Source organism: Miniopterus schreibersii (genome assembly GCF_964146895.1).
Source record: "Miniopterus schreibersii genome assembly, chromosome: 2".
Classification (NCBI taxonomy): Eukaryota; Metazoa; Chordata; class Mammalia; order Chiroptera; family Miniopteridae; genus Miniopterus; species Miniopterus schreibersii.
In genome coordinates, this window is record NC_138102.1 from 143,758,946 (window position 1) to 143,776,411 (window position 17,466).

General features: G+C 44.6%; 1 protein-coding gene across 1 annotated transcript; it reads left to right on the forward strand.

Annotated features, from left to right (window-relative positions):
• The first annotated feature begins 1,561 nt into the window (after positions 1 to 1,561).
• On the forward strand, positions 1,562 to 17,352 carry DDX23 (DEAD-box helicase 23). Its single transcript, XM_081130264.1, has 17 exons — positions 1,562 to 1,654; positions 5,600 to 5,808; positions 6,221 to 6,325; positions 7,746 to 7,839; positions 7,949 to 8,014; positions 8,773 to 8,911; positions 9,187 to 9,320; positions 9,449 to 9,561; positions 11,269 to 11,412; positions 11,510 to 11,735; positions 12,028 to 12,173; positions 12,537 to 12,714; positions 13,698 to 13,940; positions 14,362 to 14,513; positions 14,739 to 14,847; positions 15,613 to 15,787; positions 16,452 to 17,352. Exons 2-17 carry the CDS (start codon positions 5,600 to 5,602, stop codon positions 16,673 to 16,675), a joined length of 2,457 nt encoding a protein of 818 aa, XP_080986390.1. The 5' UTR covers positions 1,562 to 1,654; the 3' UTR covers positions 16,676 to 17,352.
• The last annotated feature ends 114 nt before the right edge of the window (positions 17,353 to 17,466 follow it).

Sequence of the window (17,466 nt, forward strand, 5' to 3'; positions counted from 1 at the left end):
TTCACCCATGTTGTCCAATTTGTTGGCATATAGTTGCTCATAGTATTTTCTTATAATCCTTTGTATTTCTATTGGGTTGGTTGTTATATCACCTCTCTCATTTCTGATTTTTTAAATTTGGGCCCTCTCTCTTTGTTTCTTGGTGAGTCTGGCTAAAGACACATCAATCTTATTTATCTTTTCAAAGAACCAGCTCTTGGTTTCATTGATTTTTTTTTGTATTATTTTTTTAGTCTCTATGTCATTAATTTCTGCTCTGATCTTTATTATTTCCTTTCTTCTACTTCCATGGGGCTTTTCTTGCTGTTCTCATTCTAGTTCTTTTAGTTGTTGTGTTAGGTGGTTCATTAGATCTTTTTCTTGTTTCTTGAGATAGGCCTGTAATGCTATGAATTTTCCTCTCAGGACTGCTTTCGCTGTGTCCCATAGATTTGGGGTTGTTGTCTGTTCATTTTCATTTTTTCCATGAAGTGTTTGATTTCTTCCTTGATCTCATTGGTAACCCATTCATTGTTTAATAGCATGCTATTTAGCCTCCATGTGTTTGAATATTTTTGAATTTTTAAAAAAAAAAAAAATCTTTATTGATTTCAGAGAGAGGAAAGGAGAGGGAGAGAGGGAGACAGAAACATCAATGATGAGAGAGTCATTGATCAGCTGCAGCCCACAACATCAGCATGTGCCCTGACCGGGAATCGAACCCCGATCGCCTGGATCCTAGGCCGACGCTCAATCGCTGAGCCACGCCCGGCCTTTTTTAAAAACTTTTTGAGTTTTTTAATAGTGGTTGATTTCTATTTCATGGTATTATGATCTGAGAAGATGCTTGATATGATTTCAATCTTCTTGAATTTATAGAGACTTGCCTTGTGCCCTAACATGTGGTCTATTTTTGAGAATGTTCCATGTGCACTTAAGAAGAATGTGTATTCTCCTGCTTTGGGATGAAATGTCCTATAAATGTCAATTAAATCCATTAGGTCTAGTGAGTCATTTAAGGTCTGTGTTTCCCTGTTGACTTTTTGTCTTCATCTGTCCAGTGTTGACAGTGGGGTGTTAAAGTCCCCCACTAGGGTTGTGTTGCTGTCAATCTCACTGGGGGTTATCTTTGCGGGTTGCTAAAATGTCCTCCTAAACCTGGGATAGTCCTGCACAATGAATAGTTCCACCTTCATTGTGAAATACTCCGCTACACCTGTAACCTAACTTAGTTTGTACACCTATAAAATGGGACTAATAATCTACCTCACAGATTTTTTTGGTAAAAACACTTTTCCACAAAGGGATGTAAGCCACAAGCCATGTCATCATTAAATGCTGTTTCTAGGAAGACCAGCATATTCCAAGAAGCCGGCACTGGGAGAGGACCTTTTGCGGGAAGGCTACCCACTGAAAACTCTTCCCCGGCCCGCTCAGATGTTTGGCGAACTACATTGCCCAGTAGATCCCGCCGATGGGCGCCGGCGCCGGCGCCATGCATTCTGGGATTGGTAGTTCTCGGGCTCCCGCTGTGGGCCAGCGCAGCCAAGTGTCAGAAACTCGCCTTCCCAGCTTGCCCCGCGGTCAGGGGGTGCATCTCCGCGACCCGGAAAAGGGAAAGATGGCGACTGCTGGGCTGCGTTGAGGCCGCGTTGGGCGGTTCATAGTCAGAGTGGTGAGTCCCGGGCGATGGAGGCGGTTCCCATGAGCTTTCAGAGAGGGGGAGAGTGGAGGCACGACGGTGGCCCCTGCCTCCAGGACCAGGCGGGGAAGAACGCCTCAGGGAAGGGGCACGAGCTCGGAAAACTCTGGCTGCCGGAGCGAAGGGGCGCCGGCCCCAGCGGGTAGTGTTGGCTCCTGGGAGCACAGGCCATGTCTCATGGCACAGCATCTGTGATGCCCCTGGTCTGACCTTATTCTTTCTTGTTTTGAGTAGCCCTTGCTCCAGCCAAACTAGGACTCTGGTTTTCCTCCCAGAACCAGTCACGCTTTCCCGCCTCTGCGCCTTCAGTATTTTTTTTGTGTGCCGAGAATCACTTATTTTCCGCACCTTCAATAACACATCTTTAAATTCTACCTATACTTAAATGCTCAAGAGCCTCTTCCTCTGTAGACCTTACAAATGAAAGGAAACTTCTTTGAATTCTTAATGAATACTTCATCTGAGCCTTCATCTTGGTAGGTGTCTCATACCCTGTACTATTCTGTAAACTTCCTGATTGCCTTTTGTAACTTACACAGCACCTAGCACGGTGCCTTGCATATAGTGGATGTTTCACAAAAACTTCAAAATGAATGTGCCCCTGCCCTGCAAGAACTGAGGAACTCAGAGATCTGGAGATTTGCAAGGAAGGCTGCTGAAAGCAGTGGCTAGAGTGTGCCTGTGATAAATGGAACTTATCATAAAAGTTGCTTATGTTTACTTCTCATTTTTCGTCCTCTTCTAAACTCACTCCAATCAGGTTTCTACCTCAGTGCCATCCAAACAGCTCTCATCAAAGTTACCATCTCCATTTTTCCAAATGGAAGGGTCACCACTCCTCTGTCACCTAGCCTTTCTCCACTTCACACAGTTAACCACTCCCTCTTTGAAATGCGATTTGTCTTCTGTGATTTCCAGATCATGGGAATCACTTTTTTCCTCCTTTCTTTTACTTTACTTTTTTTTTTCCTCTCTCTCCTTTCTTACTGGCTTTAGTTTCTTTCCAGCTTTTCTTCTGCCTCCTCCTGTGCTTTACCTCTAAATGTTACAGAGTTCCAGAGCTCTGCATTCTCTTCTTGTTTTATCCTTTAACCATACTGCCTACTTAAGTAGTATCACTTAGTGTCCCATGGCTTTAAAAGCCATCTTTGTATTGATGATTCAAATTTTTGTTTCCAGGGCCTCTCTTCTGAATTCCAGAATTGCATTTTCAATTGCCTTCCTGCAATCTCCGCTTGGTTTTCTTATCGACATGGCCAAAATGAAATTTCTGATTTCCTCCTAAATTCCCCCCACCCTCAGTCTTTTCCAGTCATTAATGGCACCACAAACCATTAGGTTGCTCAACCCAAAATTTAGGAGCTGTCTTTGTGTCCCCTCTCCTTTTCTCCCTTCATTATTAGTAAGTCCTGTCAGCTTTGCCTTGAAAGTATACCCTGAAGCGGTCTACTTCTTTCCATCGCCATTGCTACTTTCCTAGAACAGCTACTGTCATTTCTTTCCTCGACTACTATAATAGCATTCTCAGTGGTTGTTTCCACTCTTGCCTCCCTACTATATAGTTTCTTGCAAGTCATCAAAGTAATTCTTTTAAAAATGTAAGAGTAGATCACATTACTTTCTGTTTAACACTCACTTCTAAGGTTGCATTTAGATTAAAGTCCAAGTTCCTTTACCCTGGCCTAAAACATTTTTTTTCTTCTTTTTAAAATGTGTTTTTATTTATTTGAGAGAGGGAAAGGGAGAGGGGGAGAGAGAGAGAAACATCAATGATGAGAGTCATTGATCAGCTGCCCTCTACATGCCCCCCCACTGGGGATTGAGCCTGTAACCTGGGCATGTGCCCTGACCGAGAATTGAACCGTGACCTCCCGGTTCATAGGTCGATGCTCAACTTCTGAGCCACGCTGGCCAGGCTAAAACATACTTTCATGATCGACTCCTACCTCCCTTCCTGAACTCCCCTTGAATCAGTCATCTCCTCTGTTCACTGCCACTCAGCTACACAAGTCTGTTTTTAATTGACAAACATGCTAAGCTATTTCCTGCCCAGTGTCTTAATACTTGCTTCTACCCAATAAGTTCTTTTCCGTGATCTTTGCAGGCTCTCTCTTTCCCATCATTCAAATCTCAGCTTACATGTCATCTAAAAAATTCTTTCCTGTACTTTCTTGTCTCTTGTTCATACCTTTTCTCATTATATCACTGTTATTCTCTTCATTAGTTCTCATTACTACTTGAAATTCTCTTATCTTACTGCTTAACTGTTGTCTGCTTCACTGGAATTTAAGTGTTAGAGATCTGACTTTGTTTTGTTTACAGGTATATCTCTAGTATACAGAACAGTTTCTGGCACCTACTACGTGCTCAGTGAATATTTGTTGAAGGAATTAATGATGTCTAGGATGCTTTATAGAGAAAATAGCCTTTCTTCTGGAATATTTTCCTAGGGCTATAAGTGAAAGAAACATCAGTATAATTTGCATGTGATAACACATGATATACTGATATAGAACATTCAATAATTTCTCAGGCAATTGTGAGTTAAAATGGGTTGTTTCTCCACCTTTTCAAAGTGTTACTTGTTTGTTTTTCTTTTCTTTACAAGTTCTTCCTTAAAGATATATGGCTTGAAATTACAAGGGGAAAGGGGGGTTGTAAACGAAAGCTTAGGGAACTGATATTCTAGCTGAACCATTTGGGGATAAAATAAGTTCTGAGAAATTTATCCCAAGTGTTAGGGATGGTGATGATGGTTGTGGTGGTGGTGATGACGACAGGATAGAGGCAGATTCAGACTTGCTATTGTTTTAGCAAATGAAGCTGAAGTAGACTTTGTAGTCTGAAAGACAGTTGATAGGTGGCATGGTGTTCAGTGTTTCCCAGGCAAGAAGAAACAGGACAAATTCCTGCACAAACCTTTCATGGGACTGGGTAATGATAAGACTGAAGATCTGAGTAGGGAATGTGAGTAAGAATGTCTATGATCTGTAGTTTTTGGTATCTACCTTTCTTTCTTCTTTCTCCTGAAATAATTATAGATTCATAGGAAGTTGGAAAAAAAAAAAAAAAAAAGCTTCATGGAGGTCCTGTGTACCGTTCACCAAGATTTTCCCATTGTATAACTAGAAGTAACTTTCTTTTTTTCCATGTAAGTGTAGTTTTTCCTTGGAGTGCTGATTTTAATGCCAAATCTCAAAGTTAAATTCCCCCTCCCCCAGTTTTGAGCTTTCTTTATGAGCTCAAAAGAACTTACCTCTCTTTTTTTAAAAAAACGTATCTTTATTGATTTCAGAGAAAGGAAGGGAGAGGGAGAGAGAGATAGAAACATCAATGATGAGAGAAAGTCATTGATCGGCTGCCTCCTGCACGTGCCCTGACAGGGAATTGAACTGCAGTCTCCTGGATCCTAGGTCGATGATCAACCACTGAGCCACTCCTGGCTGGGTACACTTACCTCTCTTAAATGGACATTTGTGTGTTGACTGATCCTGGAGGGCTGGCAGACCTAATAATCTCCTAAGATAAGTAATACGGGATTTTTCTAGAGATAGCTAGTATGTTATTCCTTCACTAACATCTCTTTTAATACTCTTGTAGTCTAAATTTAAAAATAAGATTATGTTCACTGTATACTTTTAGGAATGAATATATACAAAAAATAATCACAGAAAGGCAGTATAGTATGATGAATAAAAGTGGGCCTTTGGAGCCAGACTGCCTGGAACTCTGGCCACTTACCACCTGTGTGTCCTTAGACATGTTACTTTGTATACCTGAGCTTCAGTTTCCTCCATCTATAAAGTGGGCATACCAATATATCTGTCTCATAGGGTTGTTCTGAGATTAAGTACATTATATATAAAGAGTTTAGAGTGGTACCTAGTACATAATAAGTACTCCTCTTACCCATGACAGATGGCAGGAGAGCTGGCTGACAAGAAGGACCGTGATGTGTCACCTTCCAAGGAGGAAAGGAAGCGATCTCGGTCACCTGACAGAGAGCGTGATAGAGACCGGGACCGGAAATCTTCCCCATCTAAAGATAGGAAGCGGCATCGTTCAAGGGATAGGCGACGAGGAGGCAGCCGGTCTCGCTCCCGTTCCAGGTCTAAGTCTACGGAAAGGTAGAGTAACTTTGTATATCCGATATGTGGAAAGGGAGGGTACATTTTAAACTTCTTCATTCTTGGTTCTTCTGATACCTCCAGGATTAGGACATTAGTGTTTCACACGTTTCTTTATACCTAGAGGCCCATTAGCTCAGAAGGTTAAGAGTGAACTCATAAGATGAAGGTCCAGAGGTAGTTCATCTGTTCACATAGTCAGCCCATGGTCTATCATTGCCATTAATACTTAACAGTATAACTCTGAGCTATAAGATCATTTTAGAACCCCCGATAACTTCCCCAAGAAACACATTTCTCAATTTGTAAAATTTTATTTTGAGGAGAAAAGATCACGGTTACCTTCTTAGGACTGCAGTGAAGCAGGGTACTCTGGAAAAATCAACTGATTTCTTAAATTTGTTGCCTTCAGAGAACGACGGCACAGAGAACGAGATAAGGAGCGGGATCGGAACAAGAAGGATCGAGATCGGGATAAGGATGGGCACAGACGGGACAAAGACCGGAAACGATCTAGGTACCTGAGGGAATGGGGGGCGCTTTAGGGGAATGCTCCCATCTCTTCCTCTCAGCATCTGAGCTTGGTCAGCTTTGTAGGAAGGTAAATTTTTCTTAGTGGATCCTATTGGTAGTGACTGCAGAGCTGTCTTTTTTAGAAGGCATGTGTCTTTAGATATATGACCAGTTAGTGAGGTCATAGCCCTTTGAGTTGTGACTTGAACAAGTCAGCTTGTTCTTAGAATTTAGAAATTAGTTTGAAAAGGTTACCAGCCTACAAAACATTTCTTTAGCTCCACCAAACCATTCAGTTTTCTACCCAGAATATATAGCATGTATTTGTTGGGATAGCTTAATGCTCCGGTATCTTGGTATCTTTCTTCTGGAAACTTTCTTTGCAGAGTTTTTATTGGGTCCCGAATATGTAGTTAGAATTCAGGACAAAGGACAGAATTCTTATAACAAACACAGTGGAGTTTGAGATCTCTTGTAGATTACGCTTATAGCAGATGTGGGGAAGGGATTGCTGACTGGTAGGAAGGAAAATGAGGAGGAGACATATATAGCAATATCTGGGAAGGGTGTATATGGGTGTTGAGCAGACTAAATTTCACTCTGTATCATCAAGCAGGATTTTTTTCCTTCAATGTACAACTGCTATTTGGAGGAAATATATATATATATATACATATACATATATATATATTTAAATGTATGTTTATTGATTTCAGAGAGAGGAATGGAGAGGGGGAGAGAGAGAGAGAAACATCAATGATGAGAGAGTCATTGATCAGCTGCCTCCTGTACCCCCTGATGGGGGATTGAACCTGCAACCCAGGCATGTGCCCTGAGTGGGAATTAAACCGTGATCTCCTGATTCCTAGGTCTAGGCTCAACCGCTGAGCCACACCCATCTGGGCTGGAGGAAATATTTTTAACATCAGTAGTGAAGACCCACTTGCCTGAAGAAATTAGTTTCAGAAAAGGAGATTCAGGTAGATTGGGACTAAGACAGGACCTTCTGAGGTCCTGAGCAGGCATGTGTCTTTAGATATATGACCAGTTAGTGAGGTCACAGCCCTTTGAGTTGTGACTTGAACAAGTCAGCTTGTTCTTAGAATTTAGAAATTAGTTTGAAAAGGTTACCAGCCTATAAAACATTTCTTTAGCTCCACCAAACCATTCAGTTTTCTACCCAGAATATATAGCATGTATTTGTTGGGATAGCTTAATGCTCCGGTATCTTGGTATCTTTCTTAGGTTTCTGAGCAGGCAAAGTGACCATGCCTGCAAAGGGAGCTTCAGGACCTGGTGGGTGACCATGGGCCAGTCTCACTGAGTCATGGGAAAACTTCCATCCTCTTTTTGGGGTCAGCCTGAACCTCATTCAGGGGCTGGGGTAAAACAGCAATAGACTTTTCTGTTTCTTTTTCTTAAAGTTTATCTCCTGGACGAGGAAAAGATTTTAAATCTCGGAAAGACAGAGACTCTAAGAAGGATGACGAGGATGAACATGGTGATAAGAAGCCCAAGGCAAGAAAGAGGAAGGGTTTTCTCATCTTCCTCTTGAATTCAAGCTCAATTTTGTGATCTTCAAAGGGAGAGAGCCTTTATGGATTGAAGTCCTGTGCTTTATCTTCAGGCCCAGCCATTATCCCTGGAGGAACTTCTGGCCAAGAAAAAGGCTGAGGAAGAAGCTGAAGCTAAGGTAAGAACTTGAGGATCTGTATTAGTTCGCTAGGGCTGCCATTAGAAAACACCACTCTGGGCGACTTAAACAACAGACATTTATTTGCTCACCATTCTGGAGGCTAGTTGTCCAAGATCAAGGTGGCAGTAGGGCTGTTTCTTCTGAATCCTCTCTCCTTGGTAGATGGATGTCCTCTCTCTCTTCACACGGTCTTCCCTCTGTGCATGTGTGTCCCTGGTATATCTCTGTGTATCCACATTTCTTCTTGTTTCAAAAATATATTTTTTATTGATTTCAGAGAGAGGGAGAGAGAGAGAAATATCGATGAGAAACATCAATTGGCTGCCTCCTGCACACCCCTTACTGGGGATCCAGCCCACAACCCAGGCATGTACCCTGACTGGGAATTGGACTGACCTCCTGATGCATGGGACGACGCTCAGCCAACAGCCCCATCAGCCAGGGCGAGTTTTTTCTTTTTATAGGGACACCAGTCAGATTGGATTAGGGCCTACCCTAAGGGCCTCATTTTACCTTCAATGCCTCTTTAAAGGCTCTCTCCAAATACAGTCACATTTTGAGGTACTAAGGGTTAGGACTTCCATATATGCATCTTGAAGGGGACACAGTTCAGCCCATAACAAAATCCTAGGCCTGTTTGTGTTTTCCTTAACAGATTTAATGCCTGAGCAAATATTTTTGGACTCCCTGCTATCTCCCATCAGTGGTGTTCCAGATCCTTTGTTCCAGATCATTTGTTCCAAACTATTTTGTAGCCCAAGTTCCTGTCCAAAGCAGAACGAGAGGCTGAAGCCCTGAAGCGACGGCAGCAGGAGGTGGAAGAACGGCAGAGGATGCTTGAAGAAGAGAGGAAGAAAAGGAAACAGTTTCAAGACTTGGGCAGGAAAATGTTGGGTTCGTTTTCCTACCCCCTGTAGCCCCTGGATGGGATAGGAAAGGGTAGGATAGGGTTATAGTGTCAGGAGAGTTAGAAACCTGTTTGCTCTGGAGTTTGGAAGGGGAAAGGATGGGGGAAGTTTAGGAGAAAAGTATCTTTCTGTTATATCTCCATTTCCCTTGACTCATAATCCCCCATTTTTCCTCATGTGGTGTCCATTGTCTGGATTTCTCCATGCTCTCTTTTTATTTCCACTGAGCTCTTCTGTAGCTTTGCTTTCTTTGGTCTGCAGAAGACCCTCAGGAACGGGAACGTCGGGAACGCAGGGAGAGGATGGAGCGGGAGACCAATGGAAATGAGGATGAGGAAGGGCGGCAGAAGATTCGGGAGGAGAAGGATAAGAGCAAGGAGCTGCATGCCATTAAGGTGCAGCCTCAGCTCTGTCTTCACTTCTTCCCACACAAAAAAATGAGCTTTAATTATTTAGCCATTCTGATCATTGCATGTGAACTTGGGACCTCGAGCTTGATGGGCTCTGTTCTTTCCATGGGCAGGAGCGTTACCTGGGCGGCATTAAGAAGAGGCGCCGAACAAGGCATCTCAATGACCGCAAGTTTGTCTTTGAGTGGGATGCATCTGAGGACACATCCATCGACTACAACCCACTGTGAGTGGCTTCAGGCCTAAACTAGGTCTTTTTATTTTTTTTAATGTATCTTATTGATTTCAGAGAGAAGAAAGGAAAGGGAGAGAGATAGAAACATCAATGATGAGAGTCATTGATTGAGCCCACAACCTGGGCATGTGCCCTGACCAGGAATCGAACCCTGATCGCCTGGATTCTAGGTCGATGCTCAACCGCTGAGCCACGCCCAGCCGGGCCTTTTTTTTTTTTTTTTTAAATTACAGTTGACTTTCAATATATTAGTTTTAGGTGTATGCATAGTGGTTAGACATTTATATAACTTTCAAAGTGATCCCCCATAAGTCTAGTACTCACCTGACCCCATACATAGTTATTACAATGGCCCATATATTCCCTATGCTGTACGTTACATCCCATGACTATTGTGTAACTACCAATTTGTATATATATATTTTATTATGTCTTTATTGATTTCAGAGAGAGGGAGCCAGAGAGATAGAAACAATGATGAGAGAGTGATTGATCGGCTGCCTCCTGGACACCCCCTACTGGGGATTGAGCCCGCAACCTGGGCATGTGCCCTGACTGGGAATCAAACCACAATCTCCTGGATTATAGGTCGATGCTCAACTGCTGAGCCAAGCTGGCTGGGGACCAATTTTTATTTCTTAATTGCTTCACTTTTTTCACCCATTCTCCCAAACCCCCTTCTATCTGGCAACCATCTATTTGTTCTCTGTATCTATGAGTCTACTTCTGTTTTTGTTCATTCATTTATTTTGTTTAGATTCCACATATAAGTGAAATCATATGGTATCTGTCTTTGTCTGACTTATTTCATTTAACACAATACCCTCTAGGTCCATCCATGTTTTATAAGTGGTAAGATTTTGTTCTTTTTTATGGCTGAGTAATATTCCATTGTACATGTGCACCATATTTTCTTTATCCAGTCATCTATTGATGGACACTTAGGTTGCTTCAATATATTGGCTGTTGTAAATAACGTTGCAATGAATATAGCGGTGCATATATCTTTTCCAATTAGTGTTTTGGATGTTTTTGGATAAATACTCAGAAGTAGGATTGCTGGGTTATATAATAGTTTTATTTTTAATTTTTTGAGAAACTTCTATACTGTTTTCCATAGTGGCTGCACCAATTTGCAATCCCATCAGCAGTGCCCAAGGGTTCCCTTTTGTCTATGTCCTCCCCAGCACTTGTTATTTTTTGATAATAGCTATTCTGACAAATGTGAGGTGGTATCTCACTGTGGTTTTCATTTGCATTTCCCTGATGATTAGTGATGTTGAGCATCTTTTCATGTGTCTGTTGGACATCTGTATATGCTCTTTGGAGAGATCTCTATTAAGGCCCTTGGCCCATTTTTTTACTCAGATTGTTTGTCTTTCTGGTTTAAAGTTGTATGAGTTTTTTATATATTTTGGATATTAACCCCTTATCAGATATATTGTTGGTGAATATCTTCTGCCATTCAGTAGGTTGTCTAAACTAGATCTTTTAAACTAGGAAGTTCCTAGGGAAAACTGGTGACTACAGAGATAGAAGTAAGATAAGCTGGGATGGGGAAATTGGTAAACTAGTAGCCAGCCAGCCCTCTGCATGAGGAAAGACCCAGGCTAGGAAGGGGAACTAGTACATATTGGTAGCCTGCCCTTCCCTCCTGCTGCAGTAACAGCTTTTTTTCTTCCTCTGTCTCAATCCCAGGTACAAAGAACGGCACCAGGTACAGTTGTTGGGGCGAGGCTTCATTGCAGGCATTGACCTAAAGCAGCAGAAACGAGAACAGTCACGTTTTTATGGAGACCTAATGGAGAAGAGGCGGACACTAGAAGAAAAGGAGCAGGAGGAGTGAGTGGTCAGGGCTGGGATGGTTGGGCACAGCCCAGAGTGTACAGAAAGGAGTTGGGGAATACTCATCCCACTATTCCTCCTGATCCTGCTCTAGGGCAAGACTCCGCAAACTTCGTAAGAAGGAAGCCAAGCAGCGCTGGGATGATCGTCATTGGTCTCAGAAGAAGTTAGATGAGATGACGGACAGGGACTGGCGGATCTTCCGTGAGGACTACAGCATTACCACCAAAGGTGGCAAGATCCCTAATCCCATCCGATCCTGGAAAGACTCTTCTCTGCCCCCACACATCTTGGAGGTCATCGATAAGTGTGGCTACAAGGTGAGGAGGAGCAGATTGGTCCAGAAGACCTGCCATGTTCCTGTGTTGTAGGGGATACAAACTTTGTTCCTTGACTATTTAGTGTCTTCTCTGCCAGTGGGCACCAAGGTGACGTCTGTTACTTTATGGTGGAAGTATTGGCTCTTGGTGATTGTGTTTTTTTTCAGGTCCCCATTCCTGTGAACAGTGCTTGGTGTCCTCCCATTGTGCTAGCGTATGTGCCCACTCTATGAGCAGTAGCCCAAGTAGTATAATTCTGCTTGTACCCATTACTCTTTCTGGGTCACTGCAGGAACCAACACCTATCCAGCGTCAGGCAATTCCCATTGGGCTACAGAATCGTGACATCATTGGTGTGGCTGAAACTGGCAGCGGCAAGACAGCAGCCTTCCTCATTCCGTTGCTGGTCTGGATCACTACTCTTCCCAAAATTGACAGGTGGGGTCATCTGTCACCAGTTAGAGTGGGTTTGAGTGGGCAGGAATGGTGAAAGTGGCAAATGAGTGTTTCGTTTTCTTTTTAAATCTATGATCAGAAGCTGCTTCTTTAGTTTGGGTCAGATATTAGGGAATAACTGGATCATGATATCAAAGAAGAGTATGATTTAATTGCTGGCAAGGGCCACTCCCTGGAGAACTGGCTATCCTGAAGTCTCTTATTTTTAAGGGACATCATTGCACCCTCTTCCTACCACCCTCTCTATTCTCATAGCTCCCCTTAAGTGTGACTTTGTCTTGCTCCTGTTTGTGGTTGGATGGGACTCAAAGCTCATGAAACTGTGGGATGCCCCATTTACCACAGGATCGAAGAGTCAGACCAGGGCCCTTATGCTATCATCCTGGCCCCCACCCGTGAGCTGGCTCAGCAGATTGAGGAAGAGACCATCAAGTTTGGGAAGCCACTAGGCATCCGCACTGTGGCTGTCATTGGCGGCATTTCCAGAGAAGACCAGGGCTTCAGGCTGCGCATGGGATGTGAGGTTTGTTCACCTGGCCAGGAACCAGCCCGCCATTTGGGCTGTGCTGTTTTGGGGCTCTTTCTAGTTTCTGCCACAGACATTCAGTCAAATGAAGAAGAGGGCTGGTTTTTGTAGATGTGTTGCTATTATTGAGGACTTATGCACCAGGGACTGTACTGTGCATGTCATTAATTCTTACAACCATGTGAGAGTACATAGGGGACTCTGCATTTTACAGGTGAAGCCGAGGCTCAGGTTAATAACTTCTCCAAAGTCACACACAGCTGGCAGTGGGCAGAACTGAGAGTCGTATCCAAATCCTGTGCTCTTAATCACTTTCCCAGACCAAGTCATTGACTGTGTGTGTCGCCACCTTTTCAAGATAGGGAAGGAGAGCTTTTTATAAGAAGTCTGATATAGGAATTGAGTTTTCTGAAGACTTCTTAGTGTAATTATTATTTTTTATTACTGTTTTTAAAATATATCTTTATTGATTTCAGAGAGGAAGGGAGAGGGCGAGAGAGAGAGAGAAACATCAATGATGAGAGAGTCATTGATCAGCTGCCTCCTGCATGCCCCTGACTGGGGATTGAGCCCATGACCCGGGAATGTGCTCTGACCAGTAATCAAACCGCGATCTCCTGGATCCTAGGTCAATGCTCAACGGCTGAGCCACACCCGGCTGGGCCTAATATAATTATTTTATATAACCCCCTCCACAGTATCCCTTAGTCTCTTTTCCATCTAAGAAAGTTTCTTCTGATTTTGCCGTTGTCTAAGCCCTGTATCTTATTCAGAGACCCCATTTATTCCTGAAAAATCGAAGATAGCAACAAGTGATTTTTGTGCCAGTTCTCAGGAACCTTCACTGCCAAACGTAACTAGAGGTTGGGGTCCAAGTGTCTTAGCATTGGGGTTCTGTTGCTCAAGTGGGTGGGTAGTTTATAGGAGAGAGAAGAAAGGGTACCTGCTGGGGCTACATATGATTCCACTGTACCCCCTAGATTGTGATCGCTACCCCAGGACGTCTGATTGATGTGCTGGAGAACCGGTACCTGGTGCTGAGCCGCTGTACCTACGTGGTTCTGGATGAGGCAGATAGGATGATTGACATGGGCTTTGAGCCAGATGTCCAGAAGATTCTGGAGCACATGCCTGTCACCAACCAGAAGCCAGACACGGATGAGGCTGAGGACCCTGAGAAGATGTTGGCCAACTTTGAGTCAGGAAAACATAAGTATCGCCAAGTAAGGCTGCTTCCCTGGGCTGGGAAGAGTTGAGCAGGTTGGCAAACCTGCTCTAGGGCCCTTCTTGACTTAACTGGGCCCAGAGTACATATTTCCAGAATGGTGAGGCCTGCCTAGATGCAGTCTTCTGACAGTGTGGCAGGTTAGCTTAGCCCTGGAAAAATGATCCCAAACAGTCATGGTACTGCCCACCATAGATGCTAGCAAATGCTCTCAGCCCTTCCTGTCATCATGAGATGTCAAGTACAGGTACTAAGGAAAGAAGTGGGAAGGCAGAGGACACTATTTCCTAAGGTGGTGGCTATGAAAGTTTATACCGTGGCTCATTTTAGATTCTTCAGCCTGGGCTGTGCCGCCTATGGTGATGGTAGGATATGTGATTGTCTTCCTGAGCCCAAGGCTGAGCCTCTTGTTTTCCTAGACGGTCATGTTCACGGCCACCATGCCCCCAGCAGTGGAGCGCCTGGCCCGGAGCTATCTTCGGCGACCTGCTGTGGTGTACATTGGCTCTGCAGGCAAGCCCCATGAACGTGTGGAACAGAAGGTCTTCCTCATGTCAGAATCAGAGAAGAGGTACTGGGGCAACTGAGCCAGGGGAAATAGGATGGAGAAGGGGCTCTTTTCAGTGCGAGTGGTGGCTGGATGGCAATTGTTCTGCCTTGTTGAAGAGCTGCTGTTTTCTTACTCAGGATGCCATGGGCATTAAGGAGCCTGGAATCGATGTTTGTAGATCAGGGTTGGGCATTTCACTTGGAGTGTGAGGTAGTATGCATCTCATTTTTCTCCTCTTCTCCCCAGGAAAAAGCTGCTGGCAATCTTGGAGCAAGGCTTTGATCCACCCATCATCATTTTTGTCAACCAGAAGAAGGGCTGTGATGTTTTGGCCAAATCACTGGAGAAGATGGGGGTGTGTCTGGCAGGGGAGGGCAAAGTCTGGTCTTTTTGGTGCTGCTTTCTGAAATTAGAGGGGCCCCCTAGAATCCTGCTTTCAATTGTTATCCAGTTTTGAACATCTCCAATATTGAACAAGTCAGGGCCAGATGGAAAAGGGAGGTTTGGTGGAGCTTAGGAGGACTGGGTCAGTTGTTTTGACTCTGTCCATTCCAGCAGTGCCAGCTAGAGCTCCCTTGGCTCTTCTTTCGAGGTGACTGGGGCCAGGGATTTTGAGACACATACCCTGGCAGGATCTAAGGATGTGGAGTAGAATGGGTCCAAGTTTGTTGTTTATGTATGTTTCGGGGAGGGGATAGTGTTGTCAGGAGGAAGACATAGATCAGTGTCCTTTACTCCTAATACTGGTGTTTGAGGGGAAAGGGGGATCCTCTCCACTCAGTGCTTAGGCTTCCTTAAACTTCTTGGTCCCTGCTTTCCACACTCATCTCTCACCCTCATCCTCTGACTACCTCTTATGTGTCTGGCCCCACATCTTGCCCAATTTTACCTTTGACCTTGCCCTGGTTCTCTCTGCCACGCCATGTTCTGGTCTCTCCCACCTTCTTCAGCTCACCTGTACTCTCCTTACTCTAAATTGTGCTCGTTCTTTCTCCTGCCTCCTTCCCCTTCTCCTACTCTGCTGCTCTCTGAAACCCTCCCTTTCTGTCCCTATTCCCTCTTAACTTCTGTGTCTTCATGATTCCATTGCACTTTCTTCACCTCACCATTCTCCCAACAGTACAATGCTTGTACACTGCACGGTGGGAAAGGCCAAGAGCAGCGAGAATTTGCACTGTCCAACCTCAAGGCTGGGGCCAAGGACATTTTGGTGGCTACAGATGTGGCAGGTCGTGGTATCGACATCCAAGATGTATCTATGGTGGTCAACTATGATATGGCCAAAAACATTGAAGGTAAGTGCAAGGAAAGCAGCTGCAGTCTGGGTCAAGGAAGCCTTTGTCTCTTTCCACTTTAGTCAGGGTTCTATACTGAGGAGGCTACTGCTGCCATCTCTCACAGCTCTTGAGTCTAGAATGGCTTGTCACAGTGAGAAAAGTGCCTACTCTTTTTTTTTAAAGATTTTAAAATTAATTTTTAGAGAAGGGAGAGAGAGAGAAACAGAAACATAGATGTGAGAGCGAAACATCAGTCGGCTGCCTCCTGCACACCCCCTACCAGGGACTGAGTCCGCAACCCAGGCATGTGCCCTGACTGGGAAGTGAACTGGCAACTTTTTGGTGCATGGGACAATGCCCAACTGAGCCACACTGGCCAGGGCGAGCTCCTACTCTTTTATCTCATTTGGGTGTGTTGTTCCAGTATCTGGGGTAGCACTCTGTGTTCAGGGTGTGGAAAAGAATGGAACTGAGTCCTCTCAGTCTTAGTGTGGTAGGATGACCCCATCAGTAGTGGTTGTGGAGAGACCATTGTGTGCACTGTACTTTCGGGTAGTAGGAGCTCTGTTACTGCCTGTGGAGGTGGGGAGGATAATGCCTTTAGAAGTAGAGGTGTCAGGCACTGCTCACTGGGGCATATGGCCTGGTGCTGAGTGACATTCCTCCCCCATTCCTTCTGCAGATTATATCCACCGCATTGGCCGCACAGGACGAGCAGGCAAGAGTGGCGTGGCCATCACCTTCCTTACCAAAGAGGACTCTGCTGTGTTCTATGAGCTGAAGCAAGCCATCCTGGAGAGCCCAGTGTCCTCCTGTCCCCCAGAGCTAGCCAACCACCCAGATGCCCAGCATAAGCCAGGCACCATCCTCACCAAGAAGCGCCGGGAAGAGACCATCTTTGCCTGATACAGCCCTCTCCTCACCGATTTAAGGGCAGACTCTAAAGCCTGTTCTTCAGGACCCTCACCTCTCTCTTTCCAGGTTCTCACTTTTATGGGGGCTTAGGAAACAGACTCCTTGGCCTAGACTGTCAGGTTTGAAGGCCTGAGTGTGGGGCTGCTGCAGGAGGGAAGCTGCTGCAGGAGGCAGGGAGAACAAATTACCAGAGGGGCCTAGCTCAGCCCCTCTGGCGGACTCCAGGATTGCATTTGGCCATCAGCTCTTGCCAGTTTTGGGGGCAGCCAATTGGCATCATCTCCCAGGCTGAACAGAAACCTGGCTGCTGGGAGGGGCTTCTTTGGCAGAGACTTGACTGCATAAGCTTCAGCAACATTGTTGCCCTAGATGACCCAGGGGATCCTGCACTGTGAGGATTATGGACCTTGGACTCTTACTGTCATTTTGATAGCATTTACCCTTTTGGATTCTAAAAACACATTGAGAGCCTTGTTTAGAGCTGTGCACAGCCCCTGTGCCAAGGGGGCTTAGGAAGCAATCAGACAATTCACCCAGGGAATTTTTTTTAGATGTGGGACAGGGTGCGGCGACTGTGTCCCATCTTTAAGTCGCTGAGTGAAATTTCTGTTTTCTATTCTCTGAAAAGATGAGTTTGTATGTTCTGAGAATAAATACATGAATATTAAGGCTGTGTCCAGTTCTAGCTAACTTCATCTTCCAGGTGCTCCCTGGTACTCACAGAAAGCAAACTTGGGAGATGAAAGAAAATCACATCCAGATCAGAGCCTAGCATCTCAGCT